This window comes from Mastomys coucha, unplaced genomic scaffold (genome assembly GCF_008632895.1).
Source record: "Mastomys coucha isolate ucsf_1 unplaced genomic scaffold, UCSF_Mcou_1 pScaffold21, whole genome shotgun sequence".
In the NCBI taxonomy this organism is placed as follows: domain Eukaryota; kingdom Metazoa; phylum Chordata; class Mammalia; order Rodentia; family Muridae; genus Mastomys; species Mastomys coucha.
This window is the reverse complement of record NW_022196904.1, coordinates 187,808,136-187,830,500: the sequence shown is the minus strand read 5'-3', so window position 1 is coordinate 187,830,500 and position 22,365 is coordinate 187,808,136. Positions and strand designations below refer to the sequence as shown.

Below are 22,365 nucleotides of genomic sequence, written 5' to 3'. Positions count from 1 at the left end.
GATACAACACAAGGATGTGCTGAACTCCACACTGTGTGTCTGCAAGAGCCAGGCATCATGCTGGGCATTGGGAATGAACAGGCAGATAAGATGAGTGTGGCCCACCAAGCTGTAAGCTTTTCCATACGTTAAGAACTGTCCAAGATGATGGGCAGGACTTCCAGAGCTCTCAGAGGATTCCCCTCTCAGATCCCCTAGTAAAACCGCAGTAGGTCATTCACTTTTTCTCTTTTTAATTTTCCAGGAGAGGTACACGGAAGACGGTGGGCAGCAGAGAGGGAAAGGCAGTTTTCCTGCTATGATCACACCGGCTTATCAGATAGCCAAAAGGGCCACTGAGCTGGCGAGTGATGTAAGTGCCTTGATTGTGTTGTCTAGTTAAGGAGGAAGCAGGAAGTCAACCTGGTTCGGGAGGTCCAACTCCCTGTCTGTTTTTATATACTCCTAAGAGACAGGAAGAACCCTTTCTTTATAGTGGTCAATCATTTTCCCCATGACAGTGACTTGCTACTTCTGTCTGTGGCGTTCTCCTTAGACCTAAGCAGAGACTGAAGTCACCACAAAGCATTGGTTTTTACTTTTGTGGCCCTTATCTTGGGACTCATTGAGTTTTTTCTTACTCCAAACAGGTGAGGTACCATCAACAATATCATAGAGAAATGAAGGGAGTGGCTAGTCCTGTCGGAGCTGAGGGCGGGATGACAAAGGACTCTGTGGACCGATGTGGCCAGGTACATGACACTTCTGGAAGCTGGTCCTCTCCAAGGCCAGCTGTTTGTTCCCTACAGCTGTGACAGTGATGGACATGTGATCAGAGTGTGGACTTGGGGCAGGCAATTTACAGAGCTCAGCATATCTGCTTAGGTGACAGACCCTAAGTCCTTAAATAAGAAAGAAAACCTATGCTAATGTGGTGGTTTGGCTGCTAGGAAGATATTCCCATCTGTTCGTTGGAACACTGTTGTTAGGAATCCGACCAGTTGAGTTAGGTCTTCACTGCATGAGTACCGACAGGACTCAAATGTATGTCTTCAAGGGCTGGGCAGAGAGCTTGGTGGGTAAGAGTGGTTGCACTGTCAGGAGGAGGATCTCAGTTCAAATTTCTACCATCCACATTAAAAAAAAAAGAAAGGAAGGGAGGAAGGAGAAAGAAAGGAAGGAAGGGAGGGAGGGAGGGAGGGAGGGAGGGAGGGAGGGAGGAAGGGAGAGAGGGAGGAAGGAAAAGAGGAAGGAAAAGAGGAAGGAAGGAAGGAAGGAAGGAAAAGAGGAAGGAAGGAAGGAAAGAAGGGAGGAAGAAAAGAGCTGGCTATTGCCATGTACAACTCTAACTTTAGTGCAGGGTAGAGCGGTGGGAACTGCTGGGGTTTACTGGCTGCCAGCTTAGCTCCAGTTTCAATGAAAGACCCTGTGTCAAGGGAGGAAGGTGGAGCATGATAGGGCAGGATACTAGACGTCCTCCTCTGGCCTTGGTGCCCTGGCACATGTGCACATACATATGCACATTCAGAACACACACACACACACACTAAAGATGTATATCTTGAAAAATATTGAGTATTTCCCTAAGTCACAGGAATTACTTTCTTAGGGCAGAAATATTTCACCCAGGTTGCTAGATAAAGTGGTATATTTTAGAACGCACAAGCCTTGTGGCCCATCCCATATTTCAACGGGACTACATCAGGTCATGGAGTTCAAAGGTCAAGATAACACACTCAATGTGACTTATACTCACACTCCTATGGTATCAGAAAGTCATCATGACAAAAAGGAGGCACTATTCCTTTACAGTCACAGGTAAAAATATTGGAAGTGTGTGAGAGTGTGAGTGAGTGTGTGAGTGTGAGTGTGAGAATGTGTATGTGTGTATGAGTGTGTGTATGTGTGTGAGTGTGTGTATATATGTAAGTGTGTGTGAGTATATGTGTGTGAGTGTGTGTGGTTGTGTGTGAGTGTGTGTAAGTGTGTGAGTATATATGTGCATGTGTATGTGCATGTACACACACACACACTCATGCACACACACACACACACACACACACAAAACACCTGCAGGAGCTAAGTGTGATGTCTTACAGATATAATCCTACAACTTGGGAGGCTGAGGCAAGGGGAGCTGCCATGATTTTGAGCCTGGGAAACATAGTCAGGGCTACACAGTGAGTTCCAATCTAGTCAGGGCTACACACAGTGAGTTCCAATCTAGTCAGGGCTACACACAGTGAATTCCAATCTAGTCAGGGCTACACACAGTGAGTTCCAATCTAGTCAGGGCTACACACAGTGAGTTCCAATCTAGTCAGGGCTACACACAGTGAGTTCCAATCTAGTCAGGGCTACACAGTGAGATTTTGTCTCAACAAACAAAGAAACAAACAAAACAGAGCAGAAAACTCTTGCTTTTATATTTGGCAAAAAAAAAAAAAAAAAAAAAATCCAGTCTGTATTTTCACTATCTTCCTAACCCTGGTTATAACACACACATAATTTCATATGTGTTCATACAACTTGCGAAACCACATAGCCCATTATCAAAGAATCTTTGAACATTCTTCCCCACTGCCCCTAAAACATACCCTTTCACTGATTATGTCCCACCGGAACATTCTGGCAGCCAAGCAGGAAGGAGAGCTTAATTTTCATTTGGGGAGAGGGTCAAAAGGAAGCCTGGGCGCTAAGTTTGGCCTGTGGGTGAAATGTAATTTGGTAGTATTCTAGTAGGTCCTGATCATTAGAGCACATGTTGATGGCAATGTCCAGTCTTGATAACACACCCAAGAATCAAGGTGGGTGTTGGATGGTGCTGTCAGTGGCTGTGGAGGGCGCTCAGTCTACTGTGGCATTTGGCTGTTTGAATTGTCAGGGCTTGAGTAGGAAGGAGTTAGAGGCAGGCAGGTGGGTAGACGATAAATATCTGTAGAGCCTTAAATATCACACAGTTCTTGCTAATGATTACACTCATGAAAAATCTACACTATGCAAATTTGTTACTCATAACCAAGTGGTTCCCCAATAGAAGTCAGTACCTTACAAAAGACACACACACAAACACACACACACACACACACACACACAGAGAGAGAGAGAGAGAGAGAGAGAGAGAGAGAGAGAGAGAGAGAGAGACATACTATAAAATGAAGCCACCAAAAGAAAACTAGAGAGCAGAGGCCCCAAACCAAACAACAGACTTAGATCCTCGGAACTTACCTTCCCCCACCCCCCACTTACATTTGACTCAAACATTCTGGAAGCCAAGCAAAAACTGGGCTCAAGCTAACCAATTTTCATTTTGATCTTAAAAAGAGGCCTGGCTACTTATTATTTGATCCAAGTGTTTTACTTAAGGAAATGTATTCTCGAGAGTCCATCGTGGGTCTCCTGAAGGTAGGCTCTCATTTCAGAGGAGGCCCTAGGCAGAGTGCTCTGATCCCGGGGTTCTGTAGACTGTCTCCTGCTCAGGGCAGAGTGCAGGTGAAGAAGCAGCTGACCCTGCCCAGGGCAGGTCTGGGGTGAAAGACTCTGGACTTCCAAGAGAAGGTGCAACTGTCTCTATTTCCCATGTCCCTTCTCATCCATGGGATGCTGGTTTTGTAAAAGAAGGATTTTCTTATGGGAGTTGAAGAGTGATGTCTGGGAAGGAAGGGAAAAATTAAAATGAGAGTGATAATTCTTATTTTTCAAGACATTTTTACCCCATTTCAGAGACTGATAGCATCACAAAATTCCTCTTCACAAAGTTACAACAATTTTATCCTACCTGCTATCCGGCTACACACCACACCTTGCTGATGGAGCAGTATCAGAGATGTCAAACACCCTTTGCAGACATCTGCTGTTGTGTGTAAACAAAGTAATATTTGGGACTAGTGGACCCCTCCCTGCTATGAGTTCAGACATGTATATTCAATAACAGCACAGGGGTGGGAGAACCTCTTCCCTCATCTGATATTGTGATGATTGATGACGAGAAAGTTGATGGTGACAGGTGTATGTATGCGTGCATGCATGTATGATATAGTGTATGTATACATGTATGCATGTATATATGTATGTATGAATGAATGCATGGTATAGAATATGTATGTATGATACAGTATAATATGTATGCATGATATGGTATATGTATGTATGCATGTATGTATGATATAGTATCTGCATGCAGGTATGTGTGTGTGCATACATTTATGACATAGTGTATGTATGTATGCAGGTTTGTATATGTACATTCATGTATGATATAGTGTGTATATATATGTGTATATATATATGTGCAGGTTTGTATGTGTATATATATGTATGTATATATGTATGATATAGTAGTCCAGGCTCCAAGCCCTAGTGTCTTATTCACCACATGTACATCTCTGGCAGTCAGTGGAATGTCCAGCGTGGATGAGCTTTTCTGCCATCAGTCTCTGGGGCCATCCAAGCCAAGAAGAACACATTACTGATCAAAGGTTTTGATTGACTTGTCAGGTTTACTCAGAAGAGTGCGATGAACCTAGGAGAAAGGGCAGCTTCCCGGCCATGATCACGCCCGCTTATCAGAACGCCAAGAAGGCCAATGAGCTCGTGAGTGACGTAAGTACTGGCCGAGCCACTGCGGTGTGCATTATGGGATGCTGACAGCCACACTTGCTGAAAGCCACGCACAGGCACATCTAGGGCCAAGAAGAAGAACACGGCTAGACCAGCCTCTGGTCCAAACTCAGAGCGTCTTATTGATCTGTTCATAGGCTTTGATTATGTCAACTGTTTGCATGGAGATGCAGCTGGACAAACTGTACTGCTCATTTAGGACATTTTCAACATGTACAAAGCGCTGGTGCAAGTAGATCAGCTGGGATGAGTCGAGCCTTTGCCAAAACGCCAGTGTGAATTGAAGGGAAAGCTCACTGAAGAAAGTTGTGTATTATCAAATTGGGTGTGACTCAGCGAGTGATTTAAGTTTATTTAAAGGATGTTAGGCAGCTGGCAGTCGGCGCTTGAGAGACAGGCTATAATTAAACTTGGTAGAGTGCAGTGCTCACCGCAGTTCTTACCATGCCAGCTTGGACTCAGACCCTAGCACTCATTCCACCCTATGCCCTTCTTCTTTCTGCCACTGTTCAGTGAGTACCTGGGAACAGCACCACCTTTGTCCTGAGATGGGAAATGCAAGGCTTTACTCCTTCCTCTGAGGCACTGCAGAAATGGTGTTAAAACGTAGGGCGGAATGTGGCTGGATTTTATTCTCTTTGCCATGGTAGCTTGAAGAACCTGTCCCCTTCCTCCAGTCAGTACTGGAGTGCAGAGAACGAAAAGTGTGTGGACAGAGCCAGGAAAAGTTCTAGCACAAAAAGAATCAAGTGGTTTCTAGGTTTAATAAGAGAGCCCTCGTTCCTCTAGAGAATCCTACTGAGTTAATGTTAACGTGGCGACCACAACTCCAGACTCTCTTTGTGTGTTTCTTCCAGATAAAATACCGGCAGGACTTCCATAAGATGAAAGGTGCAGCGCATTTTCACTCTCTCGCAGCCCAGGACAACTTGGTTCTTAAGCGAGCTCAGAGTGTGAGCAAGCTTGTGAGCGAGGTGAGTATTGGGGAGAGCCATACTTGTGTACTGTCCCCCTTTTCTCTCAGACAGCGAATGCAGTGGCCTTGTCTAAAAACAATGCACCTGGTTGTGCACCTATCTATAACCCTATATATACACACACACACACATACATACATACATACATACATACATACACACACACATGCATACATAAATAATTTGACAGGTAGGGCAAGAAGATCAGGAGTTCAAGGTCACTCTAGGCTACAAAGTGAGTCGGAGGCCAGCCTGTGCTGCGTGATATCCTGGCTCATAACAAATAAACAAAATGGAAGCATGCAGACTGTCCTCATGTTGCCAGTTTCCACGTAATTCACCAAATATAGAACCAAACAAGAGAAATCTTTCCCTGTTGGCTCAAAAGTTTCTTACTAAATATTCAGAAGTCCCAGTCAACAGATTTGTAGTTGTTGGAAAGAGCACTAGAGGATACAAGTCTTAGAGATTTGCTTTTATCTTTAATCCTGTGTGTGTGCATGTGTGTATGTGCACGTGAGTGTGTGTGTGAGTGTATGTGTGTGTAGTGTGAGTATACGTGTGTTTGTGTGAGTGTGTGTGAGTGCACGTGTATGTGTGAGTGTGTATGAGTGCACGCGTGTTTGTGTGTGAGTGTGTGTGAGTGTGTTTGTGTGTGTGAGTACATGTATGTGTATGTGTGAGTGTGTGCATGTGTGTGTGAGTGCACGTATGTTTGTGTGTATGTGAGTATGTGTGTGAGTGTGTGTGAGTGCACGTGTGTTTGTGTGCACGTGTGAGTATGTGTGTGTGTGTAGTGTGTGTGTGAGTGTGAGTGCAGGTGCTCTCAGAAGCCAGAAGAGGGCGCCATATCCTCCTAGAGCTAGAGTTATAGGCAGTTATGAGCTGATCAACTTGGGATCCAAACAAAATGGTCCTCTGGAAGAGCTGCAAGCACCCTTAACCTTTGAGACATCCCTCTGGCTCCTAAATTTTAAGACCGTAAATGGTTACATTAGTGTGGAATCAAAGTCGAGACTGTCTTAAATGCCATATTTCCCTTATCACTGGAGTCAGTTCAGAGAAGCTGTGTCTATCACACAAGTTCCCCTTTCCTTCAGGCAGGCTTAGCTGCTGGAGGGGCACGCTGTTTAAACCACCCCATGCTTAAGCCTTTCTGAAGCAGGACTGGTTGGCAAGGACATATGTCCTGGAGCTCCCTGGAGCTCTCATGTCCCTGCATAGTGGCTCCTGCCATTTGTACTGCTGTTCAGTACTTGAAGACCTTGGAGTGGTTGCTCTGACAATGGGCAGAATGTCAGGCCTTAATCTCAAACCGAGCTGATTGGTGCCCCTCTGACTTTTAAATGTTCAGAACCATACTTTCCGGAGCCCCATTAAGAGCCCTGGACACTTTGAGGTGGTAAGTTCAGCGTTGAGAGCTTAGGCTCGCTCTGCATTTTGATGGAGGTTCTAGATGATTCCAGTGCTCTTGAGCGGATGTCATCACACTGTGGCCTTAGTGTCAGGTCTAGCTCACGGCCCAAATCCAGCTCAGGGCCTTTTTTTAAAATATAAAGTTATGTTTGGGACCCAGCACATTGTCTCTGCTTACATACTGACCTCAGGTCATTAGGCTCACACAGCAAACCTGAGCATTTGACACAGAGACTGTGTGGAGGGGAAAGCCTTGATCTATTTTGTTAGCTGTATGATATATAGTAGGGACTATATTAATATACAATTAATATTAGCATAATATATTATATGTATAATAATTATATGATTATTTTGATAGCTCTAGTACACTTTGCAATCATTGGGCCATTCCTTTCTCATAGGCCTAGACAAGGAAAGTGTCTAACCTGCTATACTGATCTCAGGGACAGCAGAGGAACCATAGTTTGTTGGGTAGGTGGAGGTTGGGTACAGTTCAACCACTCAGGAAGAGCATGCTCACATAGAAAGGGGTCATGCCTTTTTCTGTGACTGTGCATAACTGAACATATGTGTATTGAGACAGGTTTACAGGGCCTGGGGAGACGGCTCAGTGGGTAAAGTGCTTGCTACACAAACATGAAGACCTGGGTTTGCATCCCTGGCACCCAGTTAAAAGCCTGAAATGGTGGCACAAACTTACAAGTTCAGCACTGTGGGCACGGGTGGGGTGGAGCGAGCAGAGGCAGCCGTATCCTGGGAACTTGCTCTCCAGCTATTGTGGCTGAAACAGCAGGTTCCGGGGTCAGCAAGAGACCATGCCTCAAAAGAGTAAGTTAGAGAGTAATAAAAAATGCATTCAGGATTGACCTCTGGCCTCCTCATGTGGACTTAGCATATATGTGCACACACAAGCACAGAGACGTATGTACACACACAATTAAAATTTAGGTCCTTTAATATATATGTGTGTGCCTGTTTTTGCACCGTGTGCATGCGCAGAGGTTAGAAGAAGCATTGGAGTCACTGGAACTGGAGATCCTCCATGTGGGTGCTGGGAACTGAACCCAGGTTCTCTGCAAGAGCAGTGGCCTCTTAGCCCTAAGCCATCTTTCCAGTCCCTGCTTTAAAATAAGCGTGCATCTCTATCTAGAGTTAAGGTTCAAATGCATACACAGTTTTGCACTTTGAACTATATATCATATTGTCAGCGTTGACGTGAACCTTGCACACTTTAAAAAGGCATAGCTCTCCCACATCGTTTGATCAGCACTAAAACAATTTGCATTGCATTTCCTTTGATGAGCCATGCCATCGGCACTTCCTGTTTCATTTTTGCCCTTATGATTACGCGGTAAGACGAGCCAGCTGTCTCTCCTAATGGGACTCACCACTAGCTGCTTTCTGCAGTTATCTGGGACTGACGCGGTCTACTTGATAGCAATAACTTCACATCCTGCACCCAGGGAACTCAAACACCAGCTTGTTTTGAATTAGAGATGGCCTGCCTTGGAGTGGGGTCCTTTATGATATTGCTTGGTAAAGCATCTCTGTTAATTTTTCTTGATGTGTTCACAGAGAGACACACACGTGGGTCTATGGTGGGAGGAATTTCTTAGGTGGACTTGTCTATGTAGTGGAAACAGGACATGGCTAGAAGTCTGGATGTCACATAAACACCCAAGACTTTTTACCCTAAGAGTGCCATGCCTTTTCTAAAGTAGTAAATTTTTTTGCCACCATCATCATTATTATTAATTGAAGCTGTAGGGCAAATGCAGAGCCCCATGCTGGGGAGGCTCTCCGTCCTGAGTTACACCCCAAGCCCGTCTTACAGTTCTTGATCTGTGTGAAGCATTAGAGTGCCCGTTGTTGAGAAGGACTGTGTATTTATAATTTTCAGGATGAAATAACTTGCTTTATTATTCATTTTTATAAAGGAAAGCACCATATATTTCCAGCATCCTCTGACCTACTTTAAGTCTTGGGTTGAAAGTTTCATAAAAAAATATCCCAGTCAGACCTTGGGGACGTTTTCAAGAATGGCTTCAGGGGTGGTTCTGTTAAACACCTGGTGTTTGGCATTCCAAGGTGGAGTACAAGAAGGGTCTGGAGAATAGTAAAGGTCACAGTATCAACTACTGTGAGACACCCCAGTTCAGGAATGTGAGCAAGATCTCAAAATTCACCAGCGATGTGAGTCACTACATAAGCATGTTTCGTGAGTTGGGCTTCTGTGTCTCCTGAGGGAATGACCATATCCCTGTGTCTCAGAGAAGCATGGCCGCTCAGGTGCATGGCACGTTGAGTTTGGGTAGGAGTGCCTTCTGGGATTAGTCTGTTTATTATGAAATGATGTCACAGCCCCAGTGTTTCCCTGCTTGCCCATATGTGACGGAGTTCTCAGGGCGGAACTGTGTTTGTGTATCCTATCTGTGTGGCTCAGCAGCTGTTCCTGGTGCTGAACGCTAGTATGGGAGACTGAAGGAGCATGCAGCATCTCTTCTCACTGTGACTTGGTGCTTCTGAGTTAATATGTGATCTCACTTAGTGTAGTCAGCTGAAGAGTGACATAAGATTTCCTCACTTTGCCTATGACCTGATGTATGCTAGAGTATCCTTTACAAATTTGGGTGTTCTCGAGAAGGTTTGAAGATATATTCATCCCATTTTGATTTTCCTTTTGTTTGGTAAGCAGAGTTTAGGACAGGCCTCATTTTCCTATTGGTTGCCATAGTGATCAATTTTTACATCATAAAATTTGACAGAGAACAGATTGTATTCTTTGTATATCATATCTACTGGGGACTGGTTCAAGACCTCTTGGTAGGTACTACAATCCTCACATGCCAAGTTCCTTATATAAAAATGGTATAGTGATGGAGCCCAGCCTTCACATAGACTTCAGGTCTCTCCAGATTATTTATAATACCTGATGCATCAATAATACTGCATAAATAGTAATGTTGAATGTTTAAAGGAGAAATAGTAAGAGAGAAGCCCACACGTTTCCTACAGATATAATTGTTTTGTCAAATGTTCCCATCTGTATCTGGTTGGGTCCACAGATATAGACGCTAATGAATGTAGAGGCCTGACAAAGAAGCAATAACTTGGAATGACTTGACTTGTGGATCAGGACCACACAACCAGGGCTTGTCTATTGATTGTCCACTGCCAGCTCCACACTGGCAAAGTCTGGTAAATTTATAAGTAAATAAGTAAAAACAAAAACAAAAACAAATAAAACACATGCAGTCTGCCTTGGTGCTCCCCATGACTGTCTGCCTCGGTGCTCCCCATGACTGTCTGCCTTGGTGCTCCCCACGACAGTCTGCCATGGTGCTCCCCATGACAGTCTGCCATGGTGCTCCCCACGACAGTCTGCATGGTGCTCCCCACGACAGTCTGCCTCGGTGCTCCCCATGACTGTCTGCCTTGGTGCTCCCCACGACAATCTGCATGATGCTCCCCTCGACGGTGCTCCCCACGACAGTCTGCCTCGGTGCTCCTCACGACAGTCTGCCTCAATGCTCCCCACGACAGTCTGCATGGTGCTTCCCTCAACAGTCTGCCATGGTGCTCCCCACGACAGTCTGCCATGGTGCTCCCCATGACAGTCTGCCATGGTGCTTCCCTCAACAGTCTGCCATGGTGCTCCCCACGACAGTCTGCATGGTGCTCCCCACGACAGTCTGCATGGTGCTCCCCACGACAGTCTGCCATGATGCTCCCCATGACAGTCTGCCATGGTGCTCCCCACGACAGTCTGCCATGGTGCTCCCCACGACAATCTGCATGGTGCTCCCCACAACGTGTACATCTGTGTGCTTGTTTGCCTGTCTTTCCTCAAGTTCTTGCGCTCTTTGGAAATTTACATTGTTTAAAAACCAGATTTTTTTTTTCCAGTAGTGCAATCAGGCTTATATTTAGACTTAGACCATTAAGATAGGTAGTTTATCTTCATCTAGTTGGGAACTTTTCATCAAAAGTTTAATGTTTCCTCGTAGAATAAATATAAAGAAAACTATCAGACCCAACTGAGAGGCCACTATGACGGAGTTGGCATGGACAGACGCATGCTCCACGCTCTCAAAGTTGGCAGCCTGGCCAGCAATGTGAGTTGTGTTTAAGGGGCAGTGTGAATCAGATGCTTGGGTTGTGAAGAATCTAGCCAATTACTGTTAAACCCGCCTTTAAAAATGTATATGTTTCTATTAGTAAAAACAGACCCCCCCTTTAAATGTTGACAAATATAAAGAAGTTTAAAAGCTTTAAAACTTTCAGAAGCCCAGCCAGGGCCAGTTAGTGTGCTTTGGCTCGAAGGATCTGGTAGCATTGATTCAGTGTAAAATAAGGGCCACTTCTGAATGCCATGGTAAAAAACGGACCAGTGCAGTTCATGTTGGAATACTGCGGGATTTCAAAGTGTTTAGGAATGGGAGGTGGTTACTAAGGGGCGTCTTTATTTTTCATTGAAGACATGCTGTGGCCATGCAATAGTTAGAGTTATGGGGTAACCAGACATCAGGGGGTGTCAAGGAGACTAACTCACAGACATGAAAAGACTACAGTTTAAACCTTGGAGGTAATGAGGACTTATAGAAGACCTATTTCACACATCCAAATGTTGGATTTCCTCACCCAGGAACACGGATGTAGACTGTTATAACAATAACAGTAGCTACTCTGAGTTTTTAAGTTTTCATTGTCTTTAAGTTTGCCCAGAAGCACTTCCATTGTATACCCGTGTGTAACTGCACGTTTAAAGCAAAAACAAGAGCCTTATAATTAAAAAGAAAGATAAAATAAATGTACTACAGATGGAAGTTGACTAAATTTGAACTAATTAAGAGTAATTCGAATTTGTTAAAAGCAAAAGTGCGAACGCAATGTAATTTTCTTTTGAGGGGATGAAAACGAATTAATTTTGTTTCTAATTATTTAGAAATATTTATGACATTCAAAAAGGGGTTAGGGGGAAGTGGGAACTGATTCCTCTTTTCTTTGGGTTTCAGGTTGCCTACAAGGCTGATTATAAACACGACATTGTGGATTACAACTACCCGGCCACTGCCACTCCATTCTACCAAACAACAATGAAGCTGATCCCCCTGAAGGATGTGAGTCCCCGCCACATTCTGTGACTTGCTGTGGAGCAAGGCTTGGCAGAAAGATGGGAAGGAAAAAAGTCTCATCAATATATTGGAGATCAAAGGAGCTAGGGATGGGGCCTGGCCCTTCTCTGGGAAGTCTATGCATGCATTACTGAAAACTCACTTTCTATGTAAAATTTGGATGACTCTACTCATGTCTTGAAAATATCCTAAAGTTCAAATTCTCCTCTCAGAATTTGGAGAGCTACATCTGCTGGACACATTTACAATAATTTTTCCATAGCAATGATGACCTTTAAAAAATTAGAACTTAGTATGCTAAAGATAAAGTAGGTATAAATTAAGAGTGAATGATAATGCTAGTATACCTTTTTCTTAGGGGGCATGTTGGCAAACATAGATAGCTAGACAGGCAGGCAGACAGACCGACAGACAGACAAATGAATAGCTAGATTCCTTACTTATTACAGGAGTGAGCCTATGTATGGTTTGGCATTCCAAACAAAATAATATAATTAATTAAAATTATTATTTTGGTTTTGAAATAATTTTATTATGTGTTCAGTATTAAAACTTTAGAAAATACAGAAAAAGCATGAAGAAAAGGATAAAGTAATTCCCTTGCTTAAAAATGAGCTGACCTCGTAGCTCATTTGACCATTAGTCTCATTAGTCTACTAATTCCTTAATAGATTAGGTAATTCTGTGTGTGCTTACTGACTGTCCAAGGTGCTTTCCTCCAGCTCGCATGGGCTCAGCACACCACCAGTGACCAGCTGGGTTTTCCTGTTGCTTGATAGGACTTCACTGCTCTCCCTCTTTTTTGAGGAGAAAAGATATGATGAGATTGGTTGTGCTGGATCTGAAACAGTGTCTAGGCCATCGAGGAGTAAGAGCTGGTAATGACAGCTTATTGTGTGAAGGGGGTTTTGCAAAGGTGAATGAAGTAGGCAGTGCGAAGGACAGAAGGGACCAGGCTTTGTGCTTCTCTTTCCCAAGGAGTTTTGTCAGGTTGACTCTCTTGTATCCTAATGAAACCAAAACATCTTTATTTTTGGTCCCAAATACTTCATAGGCTACTTAGCAATTGAAAGTAAAATCGTGAGTTGTGTGTTTACAATCAAGAGACCAATTCTAGTAATTACAATCTAGGCTCTAGAGACCAAGCCTAGTAATTAGCACAAGTAAAATGAGATAGATTGCTAAAGCTTTGCAATCCCATTGTAACAGCCTCCTTTACCACAGGTGTGACTGTAGGACTCTCCATCAGTGTCTATGCCTGAAACATTGTCGCTAGCTCAGGATTAAACTGGACTGCAATAGACATTGGATTTAGAAACAGCACCTTAAGCTGGCAGCACATGAGCCATTCCCAGGCTAGTTACTTGTTTGCTTGTGGCTGTGCAGAAGGGAAATCAAAATCAAAAGGGCTCCTATGTCTTGTGTAGCAGAAATTGCCCGGGGGCTGAGTCCCAGCTGACCTACAAGTGCCTCTTTCCTTCCTTCCTCTTACTGTCTTGGCTCTGGTATATGCTTGAGAAAATTAGTCCTAATGCAGATTATTAACACTCAGGAAGTGGGTAATCCATTCCTTTTTCAAGAGAGTTTGTGGTCTTGCCATCTGGTAGCCTTAAAGGTGGTAAAATAGACATGAAAATTAAATATAGCTTAGGTCCTTAATTAGAGGGCATTCCTGTAGATGGCTTTTTATAAACACTAATAGAACTAAAATGAGGCTCTATCCTTAGCATAGAAGCTTTCAGAATGTAGATTGAAGCAGTGGGCAAACGTTTGTGAAATTAATCATGGAAGCTGTTAATTATGTCCTGCAGAGAAAAGTGATTGTGCTCAGTGTGACATATTTAGTGCAGAACTATCAGGAAAGAATGTGCTATTTTAAAAATACAGTTTTTGTGACATTTTATCATGCCTAGTTCTGAATCCTAATAAGATTCCATTATGAGTTGATAATTTTCCCTCTGAATTAATGCATTAGACAGTAGCAGTGCTCTAATCTCATTAGCAGTTGACATTGAAATGACTTTATATCTCCGGTTTTCCCTATATAATCCGGATGTACAAAGTTTTCTTCTCCTTGAATTGTTAATGAAAAAGCAGCAAAGTGATGAGCTCCAAACCCAGCAGAGCAGTCAGCTCCGTGCCTGAAGGTTTGGAGTGTCCATATGTGCTGTTTTAAAGACAAACTTATCTGCCATTTGTTTGCTCATGGGGTAGACTTCCTGATCTCAATATACAAGTCAGAGGGTTCTCTGTGGTGAATCCTGTCCATCTGTAAGTAGTTGTCCCTAGCACTCCAGGTAAACGGGGCTTACAGAGCTCAGACTCAAGGGCTCAGCCTGAGGACCGCCCTCCAGTTGGCCTGGGATGCCGATCGCAGCCCACAGCCCTCACTAGCTGAGCAGCCTCTGTTCATTCTCCACACTTCCCTTACCGCGTTTCAAGGTAGGGGTTATTGCAGGATGGCTAGGGAGTAAGTGAGTTAGTATGTATGGTGCGCTTGAAGCCACAAGGCGTGCACAGCAAGTGCCCTGTGTTGGTCCGAATTGCCACTACTGGATATGGAGTGAAGACCTGGAGTGAATAAGCTGAAGCCAGCAAGCCTGGTGTCCCTTAAGTTTATTTCAGGAGTGATGATATGAACTGTTTCGCATCCCATGCATGTCGGTAGTTTCTTAAAATATGAACTTACTTGCCAGCCCTTTTATATTTTAAGATTTATTTATTATTATACATAAGTACACTGTAGCTGTCTTCAGAAGCACCAGAAGAGGGCGTCAGATCTCATGACAGATGGTTGTGAGCCACCGTGTGGTTGCTGGGATTTGAACTCACGGCCTTCGGAAGAGCAGTCGGTGAGCACCTGCTGAGCCATCTCACCAGCCCATTTGCCAGCTCTTAAGATGTCAGTGGATGTAGAGCAGGCCCGTGCTGGGAGTCTGCAGTTGGTAGGGCTGTGTCTTGCCTGGAAGATGTCAACTGCAGCCTGTCTTCCTGTCTTCTGTCATTTCTGTTCATTCGGCTCCCTTTTCTGCAGAGCTCCCGAGCCCTGGGTGAGACGGTATGCATGTCTCACTTATGGTGAGCACGCATCCACACTTAGCATCTTGTGTGTTCACAACTCTCTGCCCTTACTCTCCTTTCCCTGGGGAGAGAGGCTCCTCTGATTAAGACAAAGAACAGCACTGTCTGTGGGTGTAAGCATACATAGTTAGAAGTCAGCTTGATATTAGGTCCGTTAGATAAACTGCATTCAGTCCTCACCCCAGGCCTATGATCTCACCGTGGAGCTTTTGGCCCTGATTACAGGAATGGATTCCCTCAAATCCCATCATAAAGTTGCATCAGGATAGGCCTAGCAAAAGGCAGACATGAGGGAAGATGGTTTCGGGGGGTCTGTCTCTCTCTGTTGAACTATTTGCTACTGATGATAGATTCAGGGAGACGATGGGGATTGCTGCCTTCAGTTGTGTATCCACGGGAGACCACATAGGAGCCAAGTGATAGTGCCGACGGGTGGTTCCAGGTGACCCTGGTTAAACTAAGTGGGTCGTAAAATAAAAGCAAAGATCATGAGTTTGGGAAAGGGTCTGCTGAGGATGGGGATGGAGGATTGGTGGGCGTGGGAGGGAGATGCAGGACAGCGGAGGGAGGAGGGGGATCAGAACACATTATACACAAGCATGAAATGGTCAGGTAGCAAAATGATCAGTTAAATGCTCGTAAAAGGAAATGTTTAAAACCAAATTTAGAAAGTCCTCTGTCTTGGAGTTGTGTCTTTAGAAGTGACAAAATGTTGTGGAAAATTTTAAAGACTGAGAAATTCTGCAAGAAACGGTCATGTTAAGGCTTGCTCAAGCCAAGATTTTATAGATGTTTTAAAACTTGTCAACGACATGTGTATACATTTTCCATAAAGATGCTTTAAAACATGTATACGTCACAGGCAGCTAAACTGAGGAAATGAACACATGCATTGGCTCAGAAGATGGCAGTGGTGTATACAAGAATGTGGATTCATAGCTTCTCAGTAACAACTGGAAACAACCACTGTGTGCTGGCTCAGGAGGTCGTGTGAGCGGCCCCGCACAGAGAGCAGTGGGTAGTGAGAGGTCGTGTGAGCGGCCCCGCACAGAGAGCAGTGGGTAGTGAGAGGTCGTGTGAGCAGCCCCGCACAGAGAACAGTGGGTAGTGAGAGGTCGTGTGAGCGGCCCCGCACAGAGAGCAGTGGGTAGTGAGAGGTCGTGTGAGCGGCCCCGCACAGAGAGCAGTGGGTAGTGAGAGGTCGTGTGAGTGGCCCAGCAGAGAGAGCAGTGGGTAGTGAGACTGCAGTGGCATGCTCTGGCATCCTGGACGAGTTTATTGGGCTTAGGGAGTCCAGGAGATGGGGGAGACTCTCACTAGGGAGCTGCCACTCTCAGCATGGGGTATGTTGGCAGTAGAGACTCATCTGGAATGTGGGTGGGCGGGGCTATGTCAAATTTTGCTTGTTCTGCACAGACTCACTCCATGTCTGGTGAAGGAGTGGATGGGTGAACAACAGGTCGAGACCAGATAGGTTGAAAGGAAGAAGAGGGATGAGTTTATTTCTTACTCTTTTCCTTGTGTTGTAGGAAAGTGAAATTGTGAAGGGGCCATTGGCCAGCCATGGTATGTTGGCCAGCCAGGGCATCACCACTTCGCTTCCAGCTGTTCCTCTTGCCGTCCTGAGTAGGATGCAGGGCTTCTTCTTGCTCAGTTCATCTCAGTTGCCTCCCATGTTGTGCACCCTCAGCCACAAACCTAGGCCTTGATGTCTTTTTTCAGGTTCCCTTCCTTCCACTCTGAATTACAGTCAGGTGCATGTAGGAGAAATGGGCGGGCTGGATGAAAGCATTTGTGTGTGTGTGTGTGTGTGTGTGTGTGTACAAATGGCTGATTGATTCTTTACTCCTTCAAAAATAATCTTCAGGTTCAAAAATGAAATCTAGCAGCCCCACATATCTAGAGGTAGGAAAGCTGGTAGGTTGGCGACCCTGGCTGCTCCTCTTCCAGGGAGACACTGAAATACGGCAGTCTCTTTGGGGTCGTAGAAAGGTGGGAGAGAGGGCCAAGCAGCAGCTGGTGCACACGGGTGTGTGTGGTCACATTAGGGCAGCGCTTCTTTGCATCTCACTCACACACACACACACACACACACACACACAAGGACCGGGGTATTGCTCTGGGACAGAGCTCACGCAGTGGGCACAAGCCCCTGGGTTTATTCTCGGCATAGCGAGGGAATAACAGATAGCACAAGTATGACACTGGTTGGACTTTTACCCCTCCTTTACTCTCCATGTTCTCCTTTCAAAGTACATCACTTTTATGAAGTATTAGACATACAGAAACATTACTTATATATGCATATATACATATATCTTGAATTTTGTTAAGATGCATCTCATTTTTAATTATGTGTGCCTGCCTGAATGTGGGCACGTGCTCCTGAGTGCCAGTATCTGGGGAAGCCAAAGTATCGGATGCTCACAGAGGTCATGGGCATCGTATACTCCAAAGCCGGAGTTATTGCTGTTTGTGAAACACTTGACGCAGGTTTTGGAGACTAAACTCTGGTCCCCTGCAAGGCCTGCCTGTGCATGCTTTTACCACTAACTACCTCTCCAGCCTCTTGATGGTTTTATAGAATGACCCTGCATCCATTTTCACCGGCAGTGAGCCTTGAGATGGAATTCTTGGGACAGAGGTTTTGTGTATGTTCTCAAACGCTGTTCTGGATTCCAAGTGCTGTTAGCAAAGTCTCTACACTTCCCATAGCTACGTCGTCCTTGCCAACATGTACTTTGCCAGTGCCTTTCCCTTTCTCTCTGTGGGTGGGAGAGGCAGGGCACTGCTGTGGTTGGCAGTGTGAAGACAGTGTGTTTCCTGTGTCCACTGTGGAGTGAGCTGCTCTCCGCTAAGTGTGAAGACAGTGTGTTTCCTGTGTCCACTGTGGAGTGAGCTGCTCTCTGCTAAGTGTGAAGACAGTGTGTTTCCTGTGTCCACTGCGGAGTGAGCTGGTCTCCACTAAGTGTGAAGACAGTGTGTTTCCTGTGTCCAATGCAGAGTGAGCTGCTCTCTGCTAAGTGTGAAGACAGTGTGTTTCCTGTGTCCAGTGCGGAGTGAGCTGCTCTCCGCTAAGTGTGAAGACAGTGTGTTTCCTGTGTCCACTGTGGAGTGAGCTGCTCTCCGCTAAGTGTGAAGACAGTGTGTTTCCTGTGTCCACTGCGGAGTGAGCTGGTCTCCACTAAGTGTGAAGACAGTGTGTTTCCTGTGTCCAGTGCAGAGTGAGCTGCTTTCTGCTAAGTGTGAAGACAGTGTGTTTCCTGTGTCCACTGCGGAGTGAGCTGGTCTCCACTAAGTGTGAAGACAGTGTGTTTCCTGTGTCCACTGCGGAGTGAGCTGCTCTCCGCTAAGTGTGAAGACAGTGTGTTTCCTGTGTCCAGTGCGGAGTGAGCTGCTCTCCGCTAAGTGTGAAGACAGTGTGTTTCCTGTGTCCACTGCGGAGTGAGCTGCTCTCTGCTATGTGTTGCTTATCCGTGTTATTCAGCCTTCCATGGACAGACCACTTTTTGATCTGTGGGCTTGGTGTGTCCCTTGGTATCCAGTTAGGGGTTCCTCTTCTTTCTCTAACTCTCAGAGAATGACTACAGCCAAGGAAGGGAGCCATGCACATCACAGAGATGATGGCTAGTGACATTTCCTGTGCCTGTTTTTGCCCAGGTCAACTACAAGCAGAACATTGACAGATTGAAGTTCAGCTCGGTGACAAACACGCCACAGATAGTTCAAGCTAAAATCAACGCCCAGCAGCTGAGCCATGTACGTAGCACGCCCCTGCGTGGCTGTGAGGCCCTGACAGCCGACCCCAAGGAGTGTACACTTACTAATGCTGGAATGTGTAGTTACAGCCAAGACATGAGGCCCCTCCTTTCAAACATTTTATTATGGAGGATGTCAACATATACAAGAGCAAAGTGTATTGAAGCCCTGAGTACCAGCTTCGATATTCGATAACTGTCATTCACAGCCCACCCAGCCACATTGTGTATGCCCTTTGACCTCCCCCTTCTCTCTTATGTTGAAGAAAATCCAAGCTGCTACCTACCTTCATCTGTACATATTTTAGCATGAATCTCTAAAAAGTAAAAAGAATGAAGCATGTTTTTACAGTTTTGATACAGCCCACCAAAGTCTAACAATAAGCCCAGCTCTCGGCTCTGTCCATGGCCTGGGGCTAAGTTTTGAGCGACGGTCCCCACAGATGACATTGTCATCGTACCCATGTGTTTAGCTCTTTTGTGCACATGTGATTCAAGAGGTGTCTTTTATAAGTGCACATAATCAATACTGATAATATTGGTTTTTGACTCCTGGCGAATGCCTAGCTCTCAGTCCCACAGCAGCTTAAAGGTACCTTGCAAACTCACAGACTGGGATATGTCCGTGAGCTGTTTCAGTTTTCATTTGACACCTTCGATCTGTTAACTTCAAAATGTTTCCCCAGGTTACAGGCTTTCTTGCAAAAGGCCTTTCCCAGGGACCCCCTCTCTGCACGGGAGCCAGAGCGATGTGGGAGACAGGATAGTCTCCCCAGGGCTGTCCTCCTGTTGCAAACCTTGCAGACGTATTTTAAATCCAACAGGTGAATTACAGAGCTGACTATGAGAGAAACAAGCTGAACTACACATTGCCCCAGGATGCTCCTCAGCTGCTGAAGGCCAAGACCAATGCAGAATTGTTCAGCGAGGTAAGAGCAAGCTGGAGAGGGCTTGGTGTGAATGTGGAAAAAAACGATCAAACAAGCAGGGCCTACTTGCCTCCCGAGGAAGAGTCTCCTAGGGCATCCATTACAGTGGGATTTAGAATTTTGACAAACAGTCCCTGGGCATGAAGTCCCATGGCAATGCAATTCCTGTATGGACACATGCGTGGTACATGAACATGAAGATACACACATGGTATGTTGAACCCACAGACTTGTCAACACCAGCGGCATCATCCTGGTGACTTTGTGAGAAGAGATTTTTAAGTTTCAAGAATAATCCTGATCCGATCAACAAAGATACAAGGAGTCACAGGATGGTTTGTGACTAGGCCACTAGCCTAGGTGGGAGTTATGAGGTAGGAAAACGAAAAACAGGGACAAATTATTTTGTACAAGACTACCTCTGTGTTGAGGCGAAGGATATGTGACATAAATATGACGTGTTATGGGGTACAGCATGGCGTTAACTGTTAACACGCCTCCCAGTATCTGTTGTCATGGGTTTTGAGATGAGACAGAGCGGGATTCAGAAGTCATGCTGGACTCTTGATCTCAATGGCCCTAGGAAATACTGTGCTGAACCTTGGCTTGTGGGAAGATTTGAAGTCAGTGTCTACAGAGAGAGCATTTAGGAAGGGACCACACACAGTGGCTGTTACAGGCAGCCAACCCCTTGCCTACTGGCAGTTCCACCCCGGCTTAGCATTTGCCTTCAAGCTCCATGCCCAATTTACACTTCCAGCAGCCCAGAGCATGATAATATGCATTTTGCAAATGGTCAGCCACAGCTCAGAGAGGTAATTGCCCAAAGTCACATGACCAGGCAATGAGGGTTCTTTGTCTTGTCCCACGAGTGTCCCTAAGGATCAGTGTTAACAATTACTGCTTTAGTCTTGACAATAATAGCCAAGACTCTCCCACCTGCCAACAATGGAAGAAACCAAGTTGGCTTTAAAAAAAATAAATCCTCTCAACCTCCTGCAGACTGGTGGGTAGCAGGCCCGCTCACCTGTGTTTGTGTATGTCAGGTGGGTAGCAGGCCCGCTCACCTGTGTTTGTGTATGTCAGGTGGGTAGCAGGCCTGCTCACCTGTGTGTGTGTCTGTCAGGTGGGTAGCAGGCCTGCTCACCCATGTGTGTGTCTATCAGGTGGGTAGCAGGCCTGTTCACCTGTGTTTGTGTCTGTCAGGTGGGCAGCAGGCCCGCTCACCTGTGTTTGTGTCTGTCAGGTGGGTAGCAGGCCTGTTCACCTGTGTTTGTGTGTGTCTGTCAGGTGGGTAGCAGGCCCGCTCACCCATGTTTGTGTGTGTCTGTCAGGTGGGTAGCAGGCCCGCTCACCTGTGTTTGTGTCTGTCAGGTGGGTAGCAGGCCCGCTCACCTGTGTTTGTGTATGTCAGGTGGGTAGCAGGCCTGCTCACCTGTGTTTGTGTGTGTCAGGTGGGTAGCAGGCCTGCTCACCTGTGTGTGTGTCTGTCAGGTGGATAGCAGGCCTGTTCACCTGTGTTTGTGTCTGTCAGGTGGGTAGCAGGCCCGCTCACCTGTGTTTGTGTCTGTCAGGTGGGTAGCAGGCCTGCTCACCCATGTTTGTGTGTGTCTGTCAGGTGGGCAGCAGGCCTGTTCACCCATGTTTGTGTGTGTCTGTCAGGTGGGCAGCAGAGCCACTCACCTGTCTTTGCATTTGTCTGTCAGGTGAAGTACAAAGAAGGTTGGCAGAAGACAAAGGGGAGAGGATTTGAGATGAAGCTGGACGCCATGTCTCTGTTGGCCGCCAAAGCCTCGGGGGAGCTTGCTAGCAGTGTAGGTTCTTCTCGTTAACTCAGAATTGTGTAAGGTATAAGGATGGTTCCAAGGTGATGCCAGCCACCTGCTGGAGAGATAATGATTGCTAACATTGTAAACAACGCAACACTTTAATCTTCTTCTGAGTCTGAGAAAGATGGTGGGGCTCTGCCCCACCCCACGGCAAGAACTGTTGTCTTTGTGTTTGTTACAGAGTGCCTTCTATGGCAGTTTCCCTCTTGCTCACACTACACTTTCTTCTTTCTCTCAAGATTAAATACAAAGAAGAATACGAAAAAACAAAGGGCAGAGCCTTGGGAACCACAGACTCCAAGCTTCTGCATTCTCTGCAGGTGGCCAAGATGAGCAGTGAGGTAAACTTCCTCCCGCCCCCAGCTCCTAACTGATAGTTGTGTTTAAAAGTTCTTCCTAGGCAAGCTTGCCTTTCTGCTGACTTCCACCCGCAAGGCTTTTCTCTCTTGGCTTATCTGTGAGGAACTTGTTCCCTTTCTTTATTTTGCCAAAGCACGGTGTTCTTTAAAAGTACGTGAGGTGGATAGCCCCGAGGAGAACAGCGTCTACTGATCAAGGCGCACAGGTGCCTGAGTACATCTATTTATGCCACAGTTAATCTGCCACACTGTTCCTTTGGGTAAAATAACTTGCAAAGA

At 45.6% G+C, this 22,365-nt stretch overlaps 1 protein-coding gene across 2 annotated transcripts in view; it reads left to right on the top strand.

The window, feature by feature from the left end:
• Nrap (nebulin related anchoring protein) overlaps nt 1-22,365 on the top strand; it is a 78,891-nt gene that overhangs the window by 10,810 nt on the left and 45,716 nt on the right. For both annotated transcript variants that reach the window (XM_031390779.1, XM_031390780.1), the window contains exons 8-18: nt 245-352; nt 630-731; nt 4,477-4,581; nt 5,457-5,573; nt 9,084-9,188; nt 11,003-11,110; nt 12,011-12,115; nt 18,872-18,970; nt 19,794-19,898; nt 21,605-21,712; nt 21,967-22,068. In XM_031390779.1, the coding sequence (XP_031246639.1) occupies nt 245-352; nt 630-731; nt 4,477-4,581; nt 5,457-5,573; nt 9,084-9,188; nt 11,003-11,110; nt 12,011-12,115; nt 18,872-18,970; nt 19,794-19,898; nt 21,605-21,712; nt 21,967-22,068 (1,164 nt within the window). The remainder of the gene's footprint in view (nt 1-244; nt 353-629; nt 732-4,476; nt 4,582-5,456; nt 5,574-9,083; nt 9,189-11,002; nt 11,111-12,010; nt 12,116-18,871; nt 18,971-19,793; nt 19,899-21,604; nt 21,713-21,966; nt 22,069-22,365) is intronic.